The 23,458-nt window shown below is 40.2% G+C and overlaps 3 protein-coding genes across 16 annotated transcripts in view; 2 read left to right on the forward strand and 1 right to left on the reverse strand.

Moving 5' to 3' along the window:
* The window catches only part of TTC21B (tetratricopeptide repeat domain 21B), a 32,487-nt gene extending 24,349 nt beyond the window's left edge, over positions 1-8,138 (forward strand). The window contains exons 23-29 of the mRNA XM_021400275.1: positions 586-736; positions 1,236-1,397; positions 1,815-2,010; positions 2,700-2,924; positions 5,122-5,242; positions 6,648-6,715; positions 7,652-8,138. Of these exons, the coding sequence (XP_021255950.1) occupies positions 586-736; positions 1,236-1,397; positions 1,815-2,010; positions 2,700-2,924; positions 5,122-5,242; positions 6,648-6,715; positions 7,652-7,729 (1,001 nt within the window). The 3' untranslated portion in view covers positions 7,730-8,138. The remainder of the gene's footprint in view (positions 1-585; positions 737-1,235; positions 1,398-1,814; positions 2,011-2,699; positions 2,925-5,121; positions 5,243-6,647; positions 6,716-7,651) is intronic.
* Positions 8,391-12,654, reverse strand: LOC110400228 (uncharacterized protein DKFZp434B061-like). Its single transcript, XM_021399940.1, has 4 exons — positions 12,581-12,654; positions 12,051-12,383; positions 11,404-11,970; positions 8,391-10,706 (listed from the first exon to the last, which is right to left on the reverse strand). The coding sequence occupies exons 1-4, from the start codon at positions 12,652-12,654 to the stop codon at positions 10,502-10,504; spliced, it is 1,179 nt and encodes a 392-aa protein (XP_021255615.1). The 3' UTR covers positions 8,391-10,501.
* GALNT3 (polypeptide N-acetylgalactosaminyltransferase 3) overlaps positions 11,804-23,458 on the forward strand; it is a 44,554-nt gene continuing 32,899 nt past the window's right edge. For 13 of the 14 annotated variants that reach the window (XR_002439808.1, XR_002439810.1, XR_002439809.1 and 10 more), the window contains exons 1-3: positions 11,804-11,938; positions 20,855-21,459; positions 22,725-22,897. Coding sequence is in view for 2 of the 14 variants with exons in the window: in XM_021400286.1 (XP_021255961.1) it covers positions 20,948-21,459; positions 22,725-22,897 (685 nt within the window). In the remaining 12 variants the exon portion in view is untranslated. Of the gene's footprint in view, positions 11,939-17,041; positions 17,065-20,854; positions 21,460-22,724; positions 22,898-23,458 lie in introns of those variants that run through there. The other variant, XR_002439807.1, reaches the window with a different exon arrangement.

Below are 23,458 nucleotides of genomic sequence, written 5' to 3' on the forward strand. Positions count from 1 at the left end.
GGCCTCACCAGTGCTGAGTACAGGGGCAGGATGACTTCCGTAGTCCTGCTCACCACACCATTCCTGATACAAGCCAGGATGCCATTGGCCTTCTTGGCCACCTGGGCACACTGCTGGCTCATATTCAGCTGACTGTCCATCCGCACACCAAGGTCCCTCTCTGTCAGGCAGCTTTCCAGCCACTCCTCCCCAAGCCTGTAGGGTTGCATGGGGTTGTTGTGACCAAAGTGCAGGACCTGACACCTGGTCCTATTGAAACTCATACAGTTTACCTTGGCCCATCGATGCAGTCTATCCAGGTCCCTCTGTAGTACCTTTCTACCCTCTGGCAGATCAACACTCCCTCCCAACTTGGTGTCGTCTGCAAACTTAGTGAGGGTGCACTCAATGCCCTCATCAAGATCATTGATAAAGATGTTGAATAGAAGAGGCCCCAGCACCGAGCCCTGGGGGACACGGCTCGGGGGGACTTATATTACACAGTATCATTTTTGTATGTGAAAAACAATGCAGGGTCTTCATCTCTAAATCTGTTCACAGTGCAAATAACTAGAATTATGATGTCCTGTTTATTTACTTATTCAGATAACTATGCAACTCTCTCACGATTAATTGATCTGTTAAGAAGAGCTGGAAAACTAGAAGAAGTCCCAAGATTTCTTTTAATGGCTGAAAAACATTCTTCCAGAGCAAAGCTTGAACCAGGATTTCACTACTGCAAAGGACTGTATCTTTGGTACTTGCAATTATAATTAAAATAAGGTTTACATGATGGAGTGCATAGTTAAATTAGTTTTCTTATCTGTTATCATTCAGAGGTGCTACTTACCGTGTGTTAAGTACTGTAGCAGTACTTTTCTTTATTTCTTTAGATAATGGAATTTTAGGAAAGGTTTCTTTGTCTCTTCTGTAATACTGTGGAATGAACTCCTCTTCAAAGCAAAGCTATTTTATCTCACATACATCTTTCATATTATCTGTTTAGTAACAAAGGATATTCTTTCTGGTTCAACGATGCAATATTAGTACTTTGAAACTTTAGAATTTCTCAGACTTTTTAATCTGCAAAAACACATTCCTTGCAGTAGCACACTTGCTTCTCAAAACTTATATTATCAGTGTGTGCAAGTATGTGAACTTTTTTTAAATGCTTGGGTTTCTTCTTGGGTTTTAAGTGTGACTTAAGACAGCCAATTACACTTGCCCAACTTTCAATAGTTGAATTATCTGTGTAGGTATACAGGTGAACCAAATGACGCGCTCCGACATTTTAATAAAGCTCGAAAGGACAATGACTGGGGGCAGAATGCAGTCTACAACATGATTGAAATTTGTTTGAACCCGGATAATGAAACTATAGGAGGTGAAGTCTTTGAAAATCTGGATGCTGACATAGGGTAAGTGAATGAAATAAATATTGGATTGTTCTGTCATCCCATCCCTCTACCTCTTAATGATGTTTCTTGATCATGTAAATTGCTAGAATTTCGAGCTCACCTAATGCTTTGAGAACTCTGCCTACTAGATGAGAAACAATTCTCAACTGCAAAATAAATCATTAAGCAGAAAGTGAAGAGGATTTTATCTGGAATCCTAGGCCCTTGAAGCTTTGGTTAAAAGTTAGGTTGTAGACAGATTGGAACTGCCATTGTTACAGGAGAGAATGTAGAATGCCTGTATAACAGATACATGCCTTTATCGTGTTATCATGGAAACTGTACAAACTTGTTATTTATTTGACATATAGAAATGTAATTTTATATATAGAGGTAAATATTTAAACTTTTTTTTTTACTAATGGTTTATGACAATAGTAATTCAACAGAGAAGCAGGAGTCTGTGCAGTTGGCTGTAAGAACAGCAGAAAATCTTCTGAAGGAACTCAAGCCTCAGACCATTCAGGGTCATGTTCAGCTGCGAATCATGGAAAATTATTGTCTCATGGCAACCAAACAAAAATCAAACGTCGAACGGGCACTGAACACTTTTACTGAGATAGTAATGGCTGAGGTTAGTAACTTGTCTCATTTCCACAGTCTTCTCCCTTACACTTACTAGGATTATTTAAGTAGTCTCATAGTTCACATTATGCCTAATGTGAACTAACTAGAATATTTTATATAAAACATGCAAAAAAGCATGCACTGAAACAACATGTTTAAGAAATCTTGCATTGGATTGAAAATTTAGACCTCAACTGTATGCTGATGTTGCCCATTATTGAAGTGTGTATTGGCTTTTGGTTTGAGTTCTTGAGTTTGTTTTTTAAGTTCCAGTTGTATTTTAACCCTAGCAGGCAGCTAAGCACCACACAGGCACTTGCTCACTCCCTGCAGCAGGATGAGGGAGAGATTCAGGAAGGTAAAAGTGCAGGAACTCATAGGTTAAGATAAAGGCAGTTTACTTCATAAAGCAAAAATATCTGCAGATACTTCCTGAGCCTGGATACAGTTGTCTTGAGCTCAGACCTGTATTCAGTCTCTTAAATATTTAACCTGGTTGTCATGATTACTATTATAAGAATAATTGTTGCACTGGATGGAAAACACATTTATAAGATTGGATGTTGTATCTTTAGTTCCTGCAATTTAGCTTTTAATTTAATTTCCTGATAGCTTATCTTATTACTTAAGAAGAAAAAAATTCTTAAAAGTAAAAAATTGAAAATAGCCAAGCAGCCACTATGCTTTTTTCTGCAGAAGGATCATATACCAGCACTTCTGGGAATGGCTACAGCCTACATGATTTTGAAACAGACTCCACGAGCTAGAAATCAGTTAAAACGGATTTCAAAAATGAACTGGAATCCCATTGATGCAGAGGAGTTTGAAAAGAGTTGGCTTCTGCTTGCAGACATATATATTCAGTCTTCAAAATATGATACAGCAGGTGAATTACTAAAACGATGCCTTCGGCATAACAAGGTAAATGACTGCACATTAAAAATAACCTTTTTATTTTAATTCATGTAAGTGTTTAGTTTTCCTCTGAAGCATGGAACAGGCATGGCAGGGGCACAGATCTTAGTTCTGATGCTTTTTTTCTTATTCTGTCTTTTTTTTTTTTTTGCTGATGAAATTATTCCCTCTACAGTTCACTCTCCTTCACCTGCAGCACATCTGGTAATACAGTAGATATACAAGATCAGGATACTGTTTGTACTCTGCAGATTTGGTTTAGGAAAGGGCTTGATTGTATGTGTTTCTTTTCCTTGATAAATCAGTATAGGAGGTAAGGTATATCATTCAGTCTTCTTTCTGAAACCTCCCTGAGGGCTTGCCTTTTTCAAATTTGTACTCTTTGTATTTCTGTGCTAAAACTTAAGGAATAGATAGCTACAACAGGTCTTAGTGTACTTGTATCATGTATATCTGCAGATATGCCTCTTGAAATAGGATGTATTCAATTTCATTTCTGTAGAAAATGATCTCTAATTTAGTTAAGAAAAATTCTACCGTGAAGGACATTTACCCACTTGTCTGGACAGCCAGTGGAAGTGGCAAAATTCGTACCATGCGAGAGTAAACATGACTCAATTCTCTAAATAAGGCACATCTTTAAATAGGTGGTCTTTTGAGCATGGCCGTGCCACAAATTACACATTGTTGTAGAAATTTCCCAGCAGCTCTAAAAACATAGCCTATGTTAGCCTGCCAAATCGCTGCTTTTCTTTTAAAAGGCTTGACATGCCTTTATAGGGGAAAAGTAAACAAATTAGAAGTCTGTGGCTCCTTACCAAAACAGCATAGTAAAGCTGACTTCTCTCTAACCTGTAGGTAAAGAAGGCAAGCAGGAGATGTGCCATCCAAGTAGATGTTGACTGGTTTAGATCTTAAAATACCTTTCTAATTCACAGGAAAATATTTTCCGTGCTATCCTACAAGTTGTTATATTTCATTAGATTGAGAAAACTCATTACTGTGATTGATTTATTATTTTTAGGATTGTTTCTAGCAGTCGGTAATTACTGTTGTGGGTATATATGTACAATGTAAGTAAATGCACTGAGTGAAAACTTGGTAAGTCTAGTATCTTGTAATAAGGTTTTCTTTCAATCTGAAAGTGTTAGGTTTGGTTAGTGGGATTCCCATGAATCTCACTAATAATAATGGGATTCCTAGCAGTTTCTGTTAAATTGGAGTTTCTTTGCAATTTCTTCTCTTGATTTTATATTTTTTAATCACAAATGAGAGGAAGTATATTTTCATCTTCATCCCCTGAGCATTTCTCCACTGTTTGTCCCAATACGCTGTGATTTGAAAGCTTTTCATCACTAGACTTCGGAAAACCAAACTGGCAATAAATTCTGTATATGAGCATTTCCTTGCTCTGCCTTTGTAAACAAGGTGCATATATTCATAAAAGCTTTAGTTTTTCTACTGAAATATTTGACCTGTTGTCAGCATGATAACAAGCTGTTTACAATAAGGCCATATGGTAGTTCTGACTGCTTATTTTCATAATTTTTTCTGCTTCATTTACTAATAAAATATTCCTGTATGAATTATTAAATCTTTCGTACTAATTTTTACTACGGAGTTAAATTGATGTGTTTGTTTGTGTGATACAAGCACAACTATTATTTTCATCTAGTACTTCTGGAACTTGCTTCTCAGTTCCTTTTAAGTTTCCACTTGGAATTACAGAAAATGAAATATTTAATGGTTGGTGTTTTCTTCGGGATATTTGTGAATGTCTTTTGTTTAAAATGGAAAACTCTAATGTAAAAGAGTTTTCAAAATTAAGGCTATGAAAATACTTTGTGAAGAAAAGGTACAACTATTTGTGAAAGATCTAGCAGTTCCTGGCTGGACTGGAAATGCATTCCATTGGATTATGACTAAGTGAGAGGTATCTGCAGGGTTCCTGGAGGCACTGAATGTTTCTGGTGTAATTGTAGTGTCCTCCGTGATGAACTCTGTACTTCACTCAGGGTAACTTAGGAAGTCATTGGAAAATTCTGTGTGAATGATTTGTATTGCATATATTTTAAATCAAGACTATCTTGTCCTCAAAAGTAGTACAAGTATCACTTTAGCTTTCTAGTTGTAGAGATTTGAAGTATTTAAGCAATTAAATGTTAGTACCTAAAGAAAATCTTGTATTAATTGTATTTTGCAGTCCTGTTGCAAGGCGTATGAATACATGGGATACATAATGGAAAAGGAACAAGCGTATAAGGATGCAGCAATAAATTATGAGATGGCCTGGAGATATGGAAACCAATCAAATCCAACAATAGGCATGTTTATATAATGTATATATGCGATGCACTTCGGTGGGAATGAACAGTTCTACCCTTTACTGGAAAGACTGTTTTTCTCTTTCCATAGTGAGAATATTACTCGTTTTCTTCACATAAAAGCCACAGCTGTCTAAGAGTCTACTTAAGTTATTTGGAAAGTTCCCATGGCAGAAGATAGTAGTTCTATGTTAACTAAGAAATTGCAGCTTACTGTTTTTAGTCCAAAGTTTGGCCTACAACTCTTCTAGTTTGCCCTTACATACTGTCTTGAAGTATGGTATTCACTGTCAATAATATTTGTAAAAATACTTATAAAATATTTATAAAATTTAGGTTACAGTGTCCTTTCTTACACAACACTTACTCTTGTCTCTAGGTCCTGAGGCTGGTAACTTACATAAGTTTTATTCCCAGTTTTGGACTATCTTATGGCCCCTCAGAAACGCATGCTTCTTGTAATCTCTAGTCCCTTTTTTTTCCCCAGCATTAGGGAGAGATGGCCTTTGGTGTCGGCTGGAAAACCAGTATTGTTTTTTGTGGGTTTGGTGTGTTTTTTATTTGTTAGACAATTTTGTAGCTGTTACGCCTATGAATTGCCTCATGTTTGTTTTGTTTCTCTAACTGCAACACTTGGAAGCTGCAGTGCTTTGGCTCATGATTTTCTCATATGTGATCTGTGGGTTAGTGTGTTATTGATCATAGAATCATAGAATGGTTTGGGTTGGGAAGGACCTTAAAGACCATCCAGTTACAATCCCCTTGCCATGGGCAGGGACACTTCCACTAGACCAGGTTGCTGAAAGCCCCATCCAGCCTGACCTCAGTATACCTAAGGATGGGACTTTGTCCAGGCTGATATATTTGAGCTATACCTTTTACCTTTGAAAATATCAGTGTTGATACGTTGCTAACAGGGCTTAACTAGTCAGATTAACAGATTTCTGTTCCACAGCCAACAGAGCACTAATAAAAAAGCATTTCAATTCCCTGTTTCTGCTTTTGTTTCTACTTTTGTGATTTTTCTGTTGTCCTTTAATAATGGAATTGTTTGTTTTCTTTATAAAAGAACAATGTATTGTAGGTCATGGTGAGAAACTCTGTAGGGTACCACATTCATTGAAAGAGGACAGCCATTATGTGTTCCCTGGAGAAAGACTTTGCTCTTCAGAATGTCTCCTTTTGATTCCAACATAGCTATCTATCAGTGTGTAAAGGACATTCATGTACTACTTAAAGTGACTTTCAATAGAAATTTTTACAGGCTTAGATAAGGGAAAACCAGAAAACAAATACATTAACTGTGGAAACATGGTGACCAAAATGAACTTCAATGTGATATTTTACTTATTTAATACAGATATTGAGACTGTCACCTTCCCCCCCCCCGCCTTTTTTCTTACAGGGTACAAGCTGGCTTTCAATTACCTGAAAGGAAAGAGATATGTTGATGCAATCGTTATTTGTCATAAGGTAGAATTTTACTTAATACTCTCCCTACTGTAATAACGTATGTTTTATGTAATGATCCTTCTTTTGTTAACTTAAATATATAAAAGATACCACTTATATCAGGTATCTTTCTGATAATAATAAGTTTGACTGTGTACAGGATACTTAAATTAATTTGCTTTATCCTGAGCTCTCCAGCCATCAGGTATATAAGAGGGGAAGTGGTTGGCTACCATATGTGAAAGCATATTCAAGTGGCAGTGCCTTCTTTTCGTTCTGTGGTTGCTGCTTGGTAAATCCATACAGAGCTGTAGCTGAAGACAATAATAAAATGCTTGCATTGGAAGACACTGTTAGAAAATACTTCCTGAATTGTCTGTGTGGTACAAATAGATGTAGAATAGATGTAGAATTATAGAAAGCTGCAATTCTAGAGCCAGAGCAAACATTACGATATAATAATTATTAATAATGAAATCTGCTGATTTGGAGAGAAATTTAGGAGTACTGGAAAGGTTAAACTGAATGGAAGGATAAGGGAGCATAGGGAATTGAAGGGCAAGGGGATGGGGTATAGTAAGAAAGAGCCTGAAGTACTGAAAACATAAGAGGTGTTTGCAATGATAAACTAAGTATGCTTGAAACCTTGGGAATGTCTTTGGATGCTGCTGTTCTGAACGCATGCATCTCAAACCACCTAGAGGCTTTAGCCCTTGACCCTTGCATTTTTGCTAGTAAGGTTACAAGGCAGTGGGAAAGGGAAGCAACATCTAAAGTTGGTCTTGACCAACTTGGTAATCTTTAATTACAGGTATTTCTGCATTCTTACAAGGAACTTATTATGTTATTCAAAATTCTCGAATGTGTAAGCTCTGCAGTGGGGCAGTAACCACCCCAGTATTCTTTCCTTTCAGACACAGAACTCTATAATGTGGAGGCTTTTTTGTCTTTTGACAGGTCCTTGAAGCACATCCAAACTATCCAAAGATCAGGAAGGAAATACTTGACAAGGCCCGTGCATCATTAAGAATGTGACTTTTTAAATATTTTTTTTTGAAGCTCACTGACTTGTTAGTATAACATGACTTTGAAAACTATTGCTGTGATGGAGACTATATCAGCACAAATGTATTGTGAATATGATTAACTTGCATTGAATTAAAGTCTGGATCATTTTTAAGAAAAGACTGCAGCCCTGGAAGGAATTGTAGTTATTCAGCAGGAAATACTGCTTACATAAAGATTAAGACCACAAACATCTCTCTGGAATACTGCCCAAGTGCATTTGGATAAACACAACTTGGACTCTAGTGATTTGCTCACTGCAAGTGTATTTTCAATCTACTCAAAATTTACGTATGCAGTCCACAATGTATATAGCAAGTATTCTATACGACTGTGTATTTTTAAGAAAATTAATAAAATAATTCTATATACAAATGCATACAGCAGTCTCTTTCTAGATAAATGCTATGTCGGAGGTAGTGCACTATTCTATTCTGTGTCCCAGCACTGTCAATATGCTTTAGGGAGTATTCAGTATTTTTTTTGTTGTTCGTTTGAAATAGTACTCAAAACAACAGCCTCCCCAAGCTAGCACAGGCTTTGTCTTTATTGTTAAGATTCTGGATCTTGGTTTAAGTAATCCATCTATTCATGATTTCTCAAGTATGTTTTTATTTTTATGTATACTGCAAATACACTACTTTTTCAAGATTAAAGGAGTTACATGCATTATTCTCAGTGAAACTTCCATTTTTTAATGAAAAACTAATATGTAAAATTAAGATCTTAAGTAAATATTCAGTAAATATTTAACAATTATGCAGATCTTTTACATGGTATTTTTTTCTACTCACGCTGTATGTCAGGTTTCCATGTTTAATTTGGAGTGTTTTGTCTTGTATCTCATACGTAATATGCCTGTGGATCTTAAGGGATTGGTAGCATGCTGTGAATGAAAGGACAATTTAACACTGACAGCTCAGTGTTAAGCTTACACAAGGGACTCTGTGTGAAATTGTGTATAATCTTGCCTATCTGTAACCGGGTGCCATGTCTTGGGTAACTTACAGCCTTGGTTCCTGAACGGATTGATTTGCATCCTGCATGCAATGATGCTACCTACTGGAGGTTTCTAGATCCTGCATTCAAGGGAATTCTGACCTTTTGGTCAGCCAAACTGAAATTAATGGAAACTAACAGCTAACAGGTGTATAATACAAGTTTTGTATGAAAGATAGAGTTGACAAAAGACTTGAATAAGTGGCTTCTCCTTCCACAGGTAGCCTTGAAACTTATGCTGTAGATGTATCCTTTTTATACTGGGCACAATACTAGAAGAAAAAGATTTAGGTGATTGGGGATAACTGGTAGTATGGGAGTAGGATGAGGGACTTGGAAGGATTTGAAGAATGCTGAGGCTGAGTGGAGTTGTAAGGAAGCTGGCCTGTGGGAATCAGATTATGAATCCTTAAACTGCTGGATTTTTTATTTTTCAGTGGTAAAAGATTAAGTACATGGAGCTTCTCAAGGCAGTTTCTAATAAGAGAGCATTTCTTTATCCACAGCTTTTCTATATGAGATCGGTGTCTTTCTGCTTGCTCCTTACAACTGGAATGACTTAGCTCAAGTTTAGAATAAAAATCGATGCTTTTATGTTGGTACATGGAAGATGTGTTCAAAATAGGTAAAACCAACCTGCATCTACACTTACTTTCTTTTACTTTATTGTAAGCATAAGATGTACATTGCCCTTTCATAAGATGGTTAACAGAATAGGTAATGGAAATTGGTCTTAGACTTTAAGCTTTTCCTTGCTAATTTATGGTGGAGAGTTCTGTTGATGATAGCATGAAACAAAAGATTTCTGGAATCCTATTAGGCTTTCTGAATGTATCAAGCCACTAACGTGCTTTTTTTATGAGTAAAGTCTTTAAAATAAGTTTGCAACTGAGGAACATCATTATATTTCAATTAAAGAAACAGTGGCTATAAGTAATTCTTTAGAGAAAATTTTGCTTTAATATAATATTCCCAGAAGGAAATGGCCTTTCCATTCCCTTTTGTTTTGTATAAGTCAATTTAAGTTTTTCTGTCCTATTTTTTTTTTCTTTCAGTGCAGAAGGAATGGCATTCTTTCTTTTCTCTTTTACTTTAAGCGTTAATTCCAGCTTTCCTTCTGCTTTTACAGTTCTTATTTTAAAATTCATGTCCTGGTAGCTTTTTTCAGTCCCTTAATAAATGGCTTTGAAGGGAAGAGACTCCTGGAGGATGAGAGGGAGGATGGAGGGCAGTCAGTAATGCTCGTTTCAAAGAGCTGCAGTCTTTAGCATGATGTTGCTTAGCAACCCATCTACCACTTCGCCTTTGTTGAATAAAAGAGGAGAGCAAAGCTGTGTTTTCTATTGATTCATTCACCGAAGCTGGGAATCTGGGCATCCTGTAGCTATAGCAACGTGAGCCATAGGTGTCGCTTCCTGTGCTGTCTTGACCCTGCAGGTACAGGATGCCTGGAGTGTCTTCTAGAGGATATGAAAACTTTTTTTTTTTTGGACAATACTGTTAATTTCTTACTTTTTAAAGATTTTTACCTATATTAGAAAGATGGTCTAGAAAGTATGATGGAGTAAAATAATAGAAATAGATAAAATAAATTAGATTCTTATAGGAAAAATAGAAATAATTTACAGTTCCCTTTCTGAGCTAGGTTTGACTGTCTTGAATCAATTCTTAAATGTGGTTGCAGCAACTTTTAGAAAGGCTCATAAATCAGGAAACTCCGGTTTAACAACCTCAGCCTTTATCTTAACAGTCATTAGAGAAGCAAGCAGCTCTGCAAACATTACAGTTTAAACAGAGCTTATATTTATCAAAGACTTGTTGAAATTGTTCTGTAAGCATGGTCTTGGAAAGCAAGCCCGGGGATGACGCTTTGGGTAGACTGCTATGGGGAGGCGGATGCTGGTGCTTAGGGAGTGCACGCTGAACTACTCCCGAGTTCGTGGTTTCCCTATACAGTAAGCAGGAAAAAATAAGAAAAAAAGCATCAGCAGAAGTACTTCATCTACTTGTGAATACACCACTTCTTAGTCAGATCACTGCTGTGTCAGCTCAAGCTCTTTACAGCTGTGGGTTTGATTTCACTGTGGTTTTACCTCTTGATTAATTTGCAAAGAAACTGACTTTTTTGGACTGTTTTTAAATAAGTGTTTTTTTTTCTCTCCTAAAACTCCTGTTTTGGTACTTTTGTGAGATGGTATTTGCTAGAAGAGGAGCAGAGCGCCTGCTCTGGATGTGGGTTTGAAGTACTGTTCTTGAAAGGAGTAAGCATGCCTCTGCCTGCAGCCTTCACTCAGCAAAGCAACAGATTTTAAAACGTTTAATAGCACTAGAATTTTAAAATGGCTTGGCCTTTCAGCTGCACCAAGCGGCAGGTGGGTGCTGTGTGCCAGAGGTGCAGTACTTGCTGCAGCTCCAGCCTAATTTTCAGGGGTAGAAGGAAGGACTTAACGCGCTCTACCATTTCTAACACGTAACCTGCGCGTGAGCGCTGGCCTAGAGGGCATGGGGAAAGCGTTGCCGGGCAGAACCATTCCCTCGTGCCCGGCTGCTGGCCGCGTGCCGTTGCTGCGGTGGAGCCGGTGCCGCTGCGGGCCCTGTTCCTGCGCTAGGAGAACTTGGAAACGAACTTTCAGCTTTTCCCATACTTCCACAAAATCCGCCTGGTTTCACCGAGAAGCGCTGTTCCCTCTGTCCACGCACTCGGGGGGACGTCCACTCTCCCGAGTTCTGATCTCACCTCCAGGGTTTTGTGCCGTCTCCCAGCAACGTGCGCGGGCAGCGCTTGGCCGCGCGCGGTCCAGCACGGCGGGGATTGGCGAAAGCTCGCGGCGCCGCTCTGCCGCGCTTCCACTGCGCTCCGCACGTCGCACGTTAGTGCGCGCGGCGGATACCCCGCTATGCGAGGGTCTAACGCTCCTCCGGGCGCGGCGCGCGGAGGCGGCTGAGGGGAGGGTCCGCGCCCGCCGCGCGCTTCCCGCCGCCCCCTCGCGCACCTGGCCGCCAGGTGAGGCTGAGGGCGGGGCGGCGCGCAGGCGCAGGGCCGCGCGCACCTGGCGGCCGCCGAGCGGAAGGAGCCGCCGCAGCCCCCGCGCGCCGTGGGCGGCCTCCGGCCGGGGCGGGCACCGCGCTTCCCTCCGCCGGCAGCCGCTCGCGCGGGCGGCCCTCCTCCCGCCGGACCAGGTGAGCGACGGGGTCCTCGCGCCTCCGCTGTCCTCGGGAGAGCGGTCTGGGGGTGGGCGCGCGGCTGGGGCTCGGCGGGAGGTCCCTTCCCTTAGAGCTCCTTAAAGCGTACGCGGTCCCCTTAGGTCGCCGCGCGCAGCCGGAGCCGGGGGCTGGTGGAGAGCGGGCACGGGGGGGCCTGAGGAGCGGGGCCGAGGAGCTGCCGGCGCTCGGGGCTGCGCGGGGCGCGGACCGGGGCCGGGCGGGGACCGGGGTAGGCGGCGGCTGCTGCCACGTCCCGGGCCCCGCAGCGGTGCGGTGACCGCCGGGATGTCCCAGCGGGGCGTCCCGCAGCTCCCCGTGCTGCGTTCCGTCCTGGAGAGTGAGAGCGCGTGGTGGCCGGGCTGCCTTTTCCCAGCGGTTCGTATTACACGTGGTTTTTACGCGTTTTCTTGGCGTTAAAGAGCTGACGAGAAAAGTTACTTGTGACGCAGATAACCTCAGTTTCATTCATTTCAAACTGTGTGTAAACGTGCTTGTACCTAGAAGTTTTTATTAAACGTTTTTATTGATCGAATAAAAAATATCTTACTGGAAGCAAGAATATTATGCATCCACCTCGGAGCGTTTTACACGCTAGCCTTCTATTGCAAAACTCGTTACGTCTTTTGCCCTCGGTCTGCCTGTTCGGTCTTGCCTGAAGGCAGCGCTGTTCTGCTGAGCCGAGGGCTGGGCATGGCCGCTCTGTGGCTTACTGTGCTGCTTTTAGCCGGGTTTGCCCACAGGCTGGGTCACTGTCTGCTGCTGCTGCTGCCTTCCGGAGGCCTCAGTAACAGTAAAGTAGAAATTAAGTTGGCTGCAGAGGGTAGGTTGGTTGCTGCTATTTCTGTCGCGCTGTAGAGCGCAGCCCTCCCTGCCCTGTAGCTCCGTGGCCATTTAACCTTGCCCTGTTTTTAGGTGGGGCAGCTGGGTGCTGTGACTGCTGTCAAAATAGCAGCAGGATACGGCTGCCCTTTGTGGTGTGGCCCGTGGTTACCGATAGCATTGCTCCAAGACGTTCCTTCGTGCTTTACACAAACGTGTACTGCCTGTCTGCTCACTGAGCTCATACCATGTGCAGGGCTTCCCCATTTCTGGCAGCGCAGGGAGTTGTGGTCATAACATGAGGTGATGCTCAGTTGCCCACCAGCATGCGTGAGTTTTCTTCCCACTCTGCTCACCCCTGTGCTTATCTTCTGTAAGATTTGAAAGTGTTTCAACTTTCTGGACTGCAAAGTGCTGTGTTTTGTGAAATGCAGTCTTAGTCGCTTGCCCACCTGCCCCAGAGTTGTCTGCTTTTCCTTGACTTTGCTGAGGCCTTGTGCTGTAGGTTATATTTCTGCTTATAAACAGCGAAACAATGTCTTACTTACAGTGAACTACTTACAGCTACTGAGGTAAGGCATTCTGTAGTCAAACCGCTACTTTCTGCTTGTTACAGAAGTTTATTCAGCAGTGACGCACAGAACTAGCCAGGTGAGGACAAGAGAAGGCACTTCTGAGAGTTACCAGCAGTTTGGCAGTGACAGACCCAATAGACCTCAGTGCATCTCAGGACAAACAAAGCAAAATCATGAGGAAGCTTTTTTTTGCCTTACGGTTCTGATTTAAACAAATTTTAAGGCCACTTAGAGTGTAAAACTATGACTTCAGGCCCTGCGCTTAATACTCAGATGCTGTTCTTATCTTAGAAACATTACTGCAACTGTGAAAGACAAGAATTTCCCTTGGATATGATCCAGAGATTGTTTTCTGGTGCTGAAATAAAAATCAGACACCAATCCTGCAAAGTTATAACAGCACTTTACAGCTGCCGTGGTGCTCAGTTGTCACCGTGGTGTTTTTGGGAGCAGTCTAGAATGCTTTTAACAGCAGCCCAAACCAAACAGGCAAGGAAAAAAAAGCTGCAGTGTTGACTGAAATTTAAATTTAACTCAAATTCAGTAGTTCCAAGTTCTTGTAGTTCCAAGACTGTAAAAACAAACCATAAATATTGTTTTAATGTATTGTTAATGCGTACTTTTAATTCACTGTCTATTGTCATGGGAAACTGTCAGGATTAGCCTCTATCTCTGCCCATCGTTTGCAGTGCTCAGCTGTAGAAAAGCAGTGGTAGTGCTGATACTGAAAGAGTTTTCAGAAGAATATGCAGAAGGAAGGAGTTGTGGTAGTGTTATTTTTTTAATCTTAAAGAAACTCGCAAAGAAGACCACTTACAAGGTTGGAATTCAGTTAGGTGTTCTGGACTGCTGCTGCTGTTTGAATTTCTTACACTCGTGTTATCATCAGGTTACTGCTTCTGATTTTTCCTTAGTAATCAGGAATTAATCTGGGGTGGATCACTTCAGTCAGTGCTAGAATAATCTATGCCCTTAGACTTTTTAAAACTGAGACTCGGGTAGTGAAGACACTCAGTATGCCTCTTACAGCGTCCTCAGGAGCTGAACAAGATTTCCCCTGGCTGAGCCTCAAAGAATGCATCCCAGAGGACCAACACCTGGGGTTTGCTGATCACCAGCTCTTTGGGTACGGCCCTATCTAGGGGACAGCCAGTGGGAATTCTTGGTGGAGCCAAGGGGCGAGTACCTGCTGCTGTGGGTGCAGGGAGAGGTGCTGACCAGGTGATTCTGCTTCTCCTTTTCAGGTGAAGCCTTGATCTGTAATTTATACATGTTCTGTATTGTGAACTGTTCCTTTATTTAAGTCAAATACTAATAAATCATGAGCAGTTGTACAGGTTGGTAAACTTAAGCAGCTCTTTTATTTTTCCCCAAGTTCTGAAGTGCTTTTGCTCTTGATTGTATGGAGAGCCTTAGTATTCCACATTCAGCTAAATCTACATGAAAAATTCACTTAAAATTTGACATTTCTTAGTCATGACCTGATCACGTGTGTGGATGCTCTTCTGGGAAGCGGATGTGGTTTTCTTCAGCGATTTTTTTTTTTTTTATTGGCAGGAAAACTTTGATTTCCAGGGTAGTGGAAATGATAATTTCAGTAGCTAATGTTTTAGTGGAATCTGCTGTGGTATTCATGCAAAGAAAACAAAGTCCTGGGAAGCTCCATAGCAGAGCAACCCCCAACAGGTGTAGCTGTGTGCTCTTTGCAGATTTATGCTGGTCCGGGAGGGCAGCTGGTTGTTAGTGTCAGGTGGTTTTTTCCTCCAGAATTTGATCAATGTTTGCTCCTCACAGGCCTGCTTCCTTGTTAGGGGAGCATTAAGGTATTGGGGAAGGGTAAAACATAGACAAGGTTTTAATGAGGCTGTGATTTTGGAGTGACAGAAGTTGGATTAAGGGTGAAGCCAGATAGTGTAAAAGGCTATGTGACTGGAATCATTCTGAAGTCTTAATTTCATTACTATTTTTTTTAAAGCATTTTTCAAGTTCCATAAGCAGCATTCTCAGAAACCACTGGAACACTATTTAACATCCCGATAAAAGAAAGGTAGATTTTAAAACAACTTTATCAAAAAGCAAAGATGTGTTGTTGATGCTAACCCCAAGAAATTTCTCCTTACTGGATTGTTCTAAAAGAACTTCTGATGATTTAGGTTATTGTGATGTATACTTCTTGTTAAATGATTTCCAACAGTGTTGTTCAGACTGAGCTAACAAAGTCGGAGCTGTCTGCACATAGGTACTGGTGCGAGGCTGTCCTGTGAGGCCGGGTGTTGGCAGGCAGTGTGACACCGGAGCTGGTGGGTGGCATAACGTAACAGAGGCTGTGTATTCAGCTCACCCGGTGCTGTGGTGTGGAGCAGAACGGCTGCTGCCTTTTGGCACTGTTTAGAAGAGGTTTGTAGTGCTTATAAGTGTTCTGGTTATTTTCTTTAAAAAAAAAAATGAAGCAAAACCAACCTACGCTTCGTTCACCAGTTACCTCAAGGAATTTAATTGTGCCATGTATTTCTTCAGAACGTCCTGAAGGACTGAACAGTAGCCTGGTCTGTGCTTACTGATGCTGCTGTGCCGTAAAAATGTATGAGGTGTTTGCGGGGAGTGAAGATTGTCTTGTTGACTACAAAATTACTCTGGTTAAAAACCTTAGGGAAGATACAGCTTTAGTGACAGCTGTTTGTGTAATACAGTTTGTGTTCTGGAAATTGATACTGTTCTGTGTGACAAAGAGCCCTTCTCTTACTGTTAAGCACTGTCCCTTAAAGATTCTTCATCAATAACCCTACAGCTGGGATTTGTCTGTATCAGAGTTCGTGCACTGGTGGCAAAAGAGAAGTGTTTGTGTGAGTCACGCCTGCTGCACACACTATCCCAAGGTTACCAGTTGACTCTTTCTTCTAGTAAGCGCCTCTGAAGCACCACGTGCACTGTTTCTCTGCACAGCATGCTGCTGTGTATGCTACTGGAATGTGTGAATCCCCACTGAAAGGATAGCTTATGTTGCTCTGCTTGCACAACCCCCTTACAGGAATTGTCTTCTCATTCCTGGGGGCACACAGGTTTCACATGTGCGTTATGGCACTGGTTATGCATGAGTAGGCAGGGCAGGCAGCTCCACTACAAGGAAATGTGCCGTCAAAGAGAAATCAGAGTGCATGCAGATAAAAAAATAAAATAAAATAAAAAATAAGATATAGTTACAAGGAAAACCAGAGGCAGAATAAATTGCTTTGTTTGTTCTTGTTTGCCCATTGGTCTGCTTAAGTCATAAATGAGTTGTCTAAAGGCGGATGTATGCAAAACACAGGTAATGTAAGAAATAGTCTTGATAAATCTTAGATTGTGTTTATTTTGCCTTAAAGATATTTTGATTGTTATGTTGAGCTGAGCATGAGTGTCCTAAGTATTTGCATATGCTCAATTTGTGAAGGAAATAATTCCAAATAAAATTAACAGTAACTTAGTTTAAATTTTTGATAAAACATACCTATGCACTTCAAATCTTTCCTGAAGAATAGGTTACTGGGCGATCATCAAAGCTAACAGCAGTGAAGATGTAATTCCCCAGAAGTACGTGCAACAATCTGTGTAAGACATCTCTGCTACAATCTAGACCATTTTTCTTTTTTTTTTTTTTGTGGGAAACTAAGCCAAAGTTCATACAGTGCACATAAAGCTGGAGAAAAACGATGAAGTGGCGAGCTTAGCGTAAGTAATAATTGTTGCATTAATTTAAATGCTGAAAACAGCCAGTGGAAATCTGATGAGTGCATTTTTAACTCTAACATAACTGTTAGGCTAGTGAAAAGATTTTTATGATACTAATTCAGATAACGGATGTGTAACCATGGTATGTTATTTTTCTAACCTTTCTGAGTAGTCTTAGGCCAGGTCATCAAATCAAAAGAGAATCTTAAGCACTTGACTTGAGTAAAAATTCAGGTCTCAAATTGAAGCGTTATTTCATTGCGAAACTTCTGCAAAATTCAATGTTGCTATGTAGAATTACCTTCTGCCTGTCTTCTGATGTTATATCTCATAACAGGATGTTCATCTAAGTTTAATCTTTCTCTTTTCCACCATTGAGATGCCCTGAGAGGTGACTGGAGAATGCTGTTTTTTGTTAGTGGTACAAAAAAAATGTGAGGGTTGTGATGTTTGAAAACCATCCTCGTGCCCTCCTTCCCCAGTGTTTGCCTGACTACATCCCAATGACTGCTTGTGTAATCAGGAAGTTGCCAGACTTCTCTTATGATGTCAAGTACCTCAAGTATAAAAAAATACGTTTATATTTTCCTGTTTGGAGACAATATATTTATGTTGCTTACTGATTTATAAGCTTTATAATATGCTAACATTACCTGTGCTTGTGCACTGTACTCTGAGAAACAATAGTGTGATTAAATTTTCTTTTTTTGTAGTGTTATAAAAGCATTCGTGGTTAACAGGTTGCAGAGGCTGTAGACTCAAGCTGACCCTGGGCAGGTTTAGCAGTAGCGGTTTTACAGGTTACAGTCTCCTTGAAGGTGCTTAGGGTTTTACATTCTGTATTGGGTTTATGTGGCAAGGTTTTGGTAGCAGAGGGGCTGATGGGTACTTTCTGTGGGCACAGCTGCCCCCTGTGCTGGTCTCAGCCGGCTCCAGCACTGCCCTGCTGTTGGCCACAGCTGAGCCCGTCAGTGCAGCAGGTGGTGCCTCTGTGATGGCGTTTTTAAGAAAGTGTAAAAAATGCTCTGTAGCAGCTGTGAAAGAGGAGTGAGAAACATGTGGGAAAAACAGTCCTGCGAGCACCAAGGTCAGTGAGGAGGTGAGGTGCTCCAGAGCAGAGACTCTCCTGCTGCCTTAGGAGAATACCATGACTGCGCAACATGAAAGACGACAGAGCTATTGATCACAGCCAGTAACCTAGCTGACCAAGGGAAGCCAGCTGATGTCATCTTTTTGGATTTCATCAAAGATTTTGATGCTGTTTCTCACAGTATCTTTCTGGGCAAATTGCCTAGCATACGGCTAGACAGAATCAGTAGGTCACATAATGGAATGAGTGAACAGTTGGGTCGGACTCAAATGGCTGTAGTAAATGGGGTTACATCAGGTTGGTGGCCAGTCACTAGCGGGGTTCTGCAGGGCTCCATTTTAGGGCTGGTTTTGTTTTTATAAGTGATCTGGATGCAGGACTCAAACGCACAGTAAGTAAGCTTGCAGATGGTACTAAATAAGGAAGAGCTGTTGACTCACTCAGAGGTACAGAGGCTTTGCAGAGAGGTCTTGGCAGTTTATAGGGCTGGACAATCACCAACTGCGTGAAGTTTAACAAGAGCAAGTGCTGGATTGCACACCTGGGGAGAGGCAATCCTCAATTTATGTGCAGACTGGGGAATGAGGGGCTGGAAAGCAGCTCTGCAGGGAAGGGATCTGGGGGTTCTGGTTGGCGACAAGTTGTGTCTGAGTCAGCAGTGTGCCTTGGGGTGTATCGGGCCCAGCACTGCTGGCTGGTCAGAGAGAGGTATTGTCCTGCTCTGCCTGGTGCAGCCTCACCTAGAGCACTGGGAGCACGTTGGGGTGCCACTATATAAAGACATAAAGCTATTAGAGTGCCCAGAGGAGGGCTACAAAGATGGTGAAGGTTCTTGAGGGGAAGTCATCTGAGGAGCAGCTGAGGTTCCTGGGTTTGTTCAGCCCAGAGGAGGCTGAGGGGAGGCCTCATGGTAGCCTACAGCTCCTCATAGGGAGCAAAGGGGCAGTGCTGAGCTCCGCTCTCTGGTGATAGCTACTGGGCACGAGGGAACAGCATGGAGGGTGTCTGGGGGGGAGTCAGGTTGTGTATTAGGAAAAGGTTCTTCACCAGAGTATGGTGGGCATGAAACAGACTGCCAGGGGCGGTGGGCATGGCCCCGAGCTGGTGGAGTTCAAGGAGTGTTTGGACAATGCTTTCAGACATAGGGTTTGAATTTTGGGTGATCTTATACGGAGTAAGTTGGTAAATCGGTATGATCCTTTCCCCAGCAAAGAAAGAATGATTGTATTCTTAGTTTTGCTGCATATGGGCATCAGTATTGTAGTGCGAAGTCTTCAGGTCTAAATAAAATGCTTGAAAAAATAATATATAAGACAGAAGTGGATTGGATTTTTTAAATGAATTTTCTTGGAAAATTTATGAGCATTGTGAAGGGTATTTTTTGTATATTTTACTATCTGTGTATAGTGTAGTGATGCTACAACAGGATTAGAAGTAGTTCCACCCCTCTGTAACCTACCACGGTTGAATGTAATGTATGGATTTATTAAAAAAAATTCTTCAGCTTTGGAAAAACTATGATATAAACAACTGGATACCTGACCCTACAAGTTCTTGAGGGAAATCAAGTGACTTTTTTTTTCTGTTTTCCACAAGTGCTATGTCTCTGTGAGTATATATTATATTCCAGCTAGAAAGTACTGAGTATTTTTCTATTTTAAAGGATGAAATGGAAAAGTATTTTTTTGCAATTCTTTGGTCAGTAGTTAGCAAGCAGAAATTAAGTGTGGCTTTTACCTGGCTGCCAGTTAGTTCTTTTCTCAGTTCACTTACTTATATGAAAATATACTTTAATATAATATACTTTCTTATATGAAAATAAAGCCTTCCTTTGAATTCAGGATGTTGCTATTTTTCCCTTTGTAAAAATGGCTGTTTACAAGAGAGAGAATTTAATTCAGATCACCTGGATGCTGGTCCTCAAATATTTTTCTTAGATCCTTGTCTTTGAAAGCTCCTGAGTAATTGCTTGTCTGTTTTAAAAAATAAAAAAATAAAAAATTAGTAGCTGAAAGAGGAGAGCTCTTTAACATATTTACTTAATGAGTTGCAGCAGAACATGCCAGAGAATACTGTACAAGTGAATGAAAAAGATATATAGGTTGACTGCTTGATACACAGCCTAAATTACCCCACTCCCCATTACTTCTATTAAGTCTGCATTTAACATGTATAGTAGATAACTAAGTGAATCTTAAAAATTTCTCACTTGATAATGTAGTTACTTAAGTCTGATCTTGAAATGGAAATTGGTTTTAAAATATTGAAAATATTAGATCTCTATGAGTCCTTTCTGTCTTTATAGTTCACTTTTCATATTGGTCTTTCTACATAGAACTTGCCGTATTAATTGTATCTGTTTTCCTTCTATCCCATCACTGAACTAAAATTCCCTCGAAATTCCTTAATTTTCAAAATTTGGAAGAAAACTAATGTGAAGTGCTGACTTTATATAGAAATAATATTTTGTTCTTACTGGAATGCCTGCTTTCTGATTCTTCAATTTGAAATGTGTTGAAAGAAAATGGGGAAAATGCATCTTGGGTATTTTACAGATAGGTTAATCCTGTCTTTGAGTCATGGACATATGATGTTTGACACTTGGGAGTTTGAATTAATTCCTGCCCATTAATTTTGTGTAGTTCTACGTTGTTGTATATACTATTTGTCTAACTTATTACTTTTTGTTTTAATTTACAGGTATTATATTTTCAAGAAATGCTGTAAAATACACAGTATTAAAGAACATCATCCAGAGAAACTTTTGCTTTGTGATAAACTTTTAAAACTAGAATGGCTTTGAAAAAAATGCCTAAACTATTCAAGAAATTATTTTTTCACTGGAAACTTTGGAAATTTAGCATTATTGTGTTTGTCTTTCTAGTATTTTTATTTTTATTGCAACGAGAAGTTGGTGTCCAAGATTTTAGAGATGAAGGAGGGATTGAGCCAGTTGTCAGAAGGAAAGGACATGTGTTAGGTCTGGTGTTAAATGCTATGAACAATATCAATGTTGCAAAGCCAAAAATGCAAATAAAAGCACCTGTCAGGCAAACTAAGGTTCCCAGAGAGAGACACTGTTTGCCAGGACACTATACTGCGATGGAACTCAAACCCTTTCTAGATCGACCCCTTCAAGATCCTAATGCTCCTGGAGCTTCTGGTAAAGCATTTAAAACCATCAACTTAAATCCAGAAGAGCAGAAAGAAAAAGAGCGTGGAGAAGAAAAACACTGTTTCAATGCATTTGCAAGTGATAGGATTTCATTACACCGAGATCTTGGACCAGACACTCGACCTCCTGAGTATGTGGAAATGTGTATGTCCTGCTAGTTGAATAATTTGAAGGAAAAGTGAAGGCTGTGATTTGAGTTCAGCGTTATATTATCATTTAGGAAGGGAAATATCTGGGTGATACATGGTAATTTACAGTACGTAATGTTCCAGAGTGCAAAAGCCAAGAATGTGTAGAAAGGCTCACATTTCATGTTAACCATATTTAAATAAGGTTTTCTGCTACATTTTCTCAGTGACTTTCTGGAAAGTTGCTACATTTTACTTAGGAGAAAACTAAAAATATGGTTTAAACTTCATTCTGTTTTAAAATCCATTCCCTACTGTTCTTTAAACAAAATATTAAATGTTAATAAAACCACTAGTATATTATGATTTTGTTGACAAAACTGTAGGACTTGGTGGTTAGAGTGGATTTTGGTTTTGAGAAATCTCTTTCAGTATTCTTATCTCTTTATGTCATAAGTGACAAACCTTACTGAGCTGCTGCTGGTAGCGTGACCAGCACGTTATGTGTGGTGCAGATCACGATAATCTTTACGATAGTGTAACTGGTGAGACTTGGCCCATATGTTTTGTGAGGGCTTTGGCAATAGATGTGATAATTGCCTTGGGAAGTATTCCAGTATCTAGAGTTGGCAGGCAATAAACAGTAAGTGTGCAACTTATGAATACAGAAATGTTGTCTGGTTAGCGTGACTTGCAGTTGGGTTTAAAGTTCTGTTCAGAATGCATCAGTCTTGAAAAACTGTATATTTAAAGTTGGTTCACTTGGATGTGTTATATTGCTCTAAGCATTATATGGTGTTTCTGAGAAAAAATCGAGTTCTGAATTGGATTTGTTCTATCTTTTTAATTTCAAACTGTATTTCTTCCAGTAAATTCTTTTTCTCATATTTTTGGATTTCAGTAGTAATGGTAACTTAGTCTGACTTTTCAGCTCAGTGTCTGCTGGTCTCAATAGAAAAACATTTTTGTCTGAATAAGACCTGGGTACTCTATGAAATATACTCAAATGTTGTGTGAGAGAACTAGAGCTGAGCCAGTTGTTCAAGTGGAATTCTTACTTGTCAGATGTTTACCAAATACTTCTTACAGCTTTTCCAGTTGTTTGTGCTACGTTTGTGCTTCAAAACTTGTACAGAAATTGGAGAAGCTGAAAGATTTAATGTCCATATTTATACAATTTCATACTGGGAAGAGTAGGATTTCCCTTAAGAGTTTGAATCAAAACTTTTTGTTCATTTTCTAACATTGAATGCTTTCTAATCTGTAGATGCATTGAACAAAAGTTCAAGCGTTGCCCGCCATTGCCAACCACAAGTGTTATAATAGTTTTTCATAATGAAGCATGGTCCACTCTGCTTAGAACTGTTCACAGCGTGATGTACACTTCTCCTGCCATACTGCTAAAGGAAATCATTTTGGTGGATGATGCTAGTGTAGATGGTAAGAAGTCTTTCCATTTTCCATTGAACATCGTTTTTATTTATTTTAATTTAAAGCATGTTAGGATTGTGTTTAGAATGGGTTAAAAGAGGCTATCTCCTTAACTCCATACTAAATACCATATGGTACTCCAAGTGCTTTTGTTTTTTAAGTTCCTTTTGTTTTCCTTTAAAATACAAAGTATTTCTCCTTCATTTTTTCTTTGTAAGGATTGTCAAGTATATGTCAAATTCTTCTCTGCGGAGAGGTTTTTAAACCCTATTTCTGGTTGACATAAAGAATTTGAAACCTTTGAAAAGCTCCATGATGATTGTGGTAGCAGTGATAAGTGTGGTATCAGGCTTGGGAGGCTTAGACCTCTGCTGTATTTCTGTCTAAAGATGCTGTTTTTTGAGTCATAGCTCTTACTTTCTGTAAAGATTTAATGCGATGATACTCTTAATAATTTGGCATCCACCAGCTGTTCCTGGCTCTGGAGAAGTTTTTCTGCTGGAAATCTGGGATTGCTTTCTTTAAATTTGCTATGAGAGGTGAAAAAATTGAGAGAGATCAAAAAGAAAG

Source organism: Numida meleagris, chromosome 5 (assembly GCF_002078875.1).
Source record: "Numida meleagris isolate 19003 breed g44 Domestic line chromosome 5, NumMel1.0, whole genome shotgun sequence".
Classification (NCBI taxonomy): Eukaryota; Metazoa; Chordata; class Aves; order Galliformes; family Numididae; genus Numida; species Numida meleagris.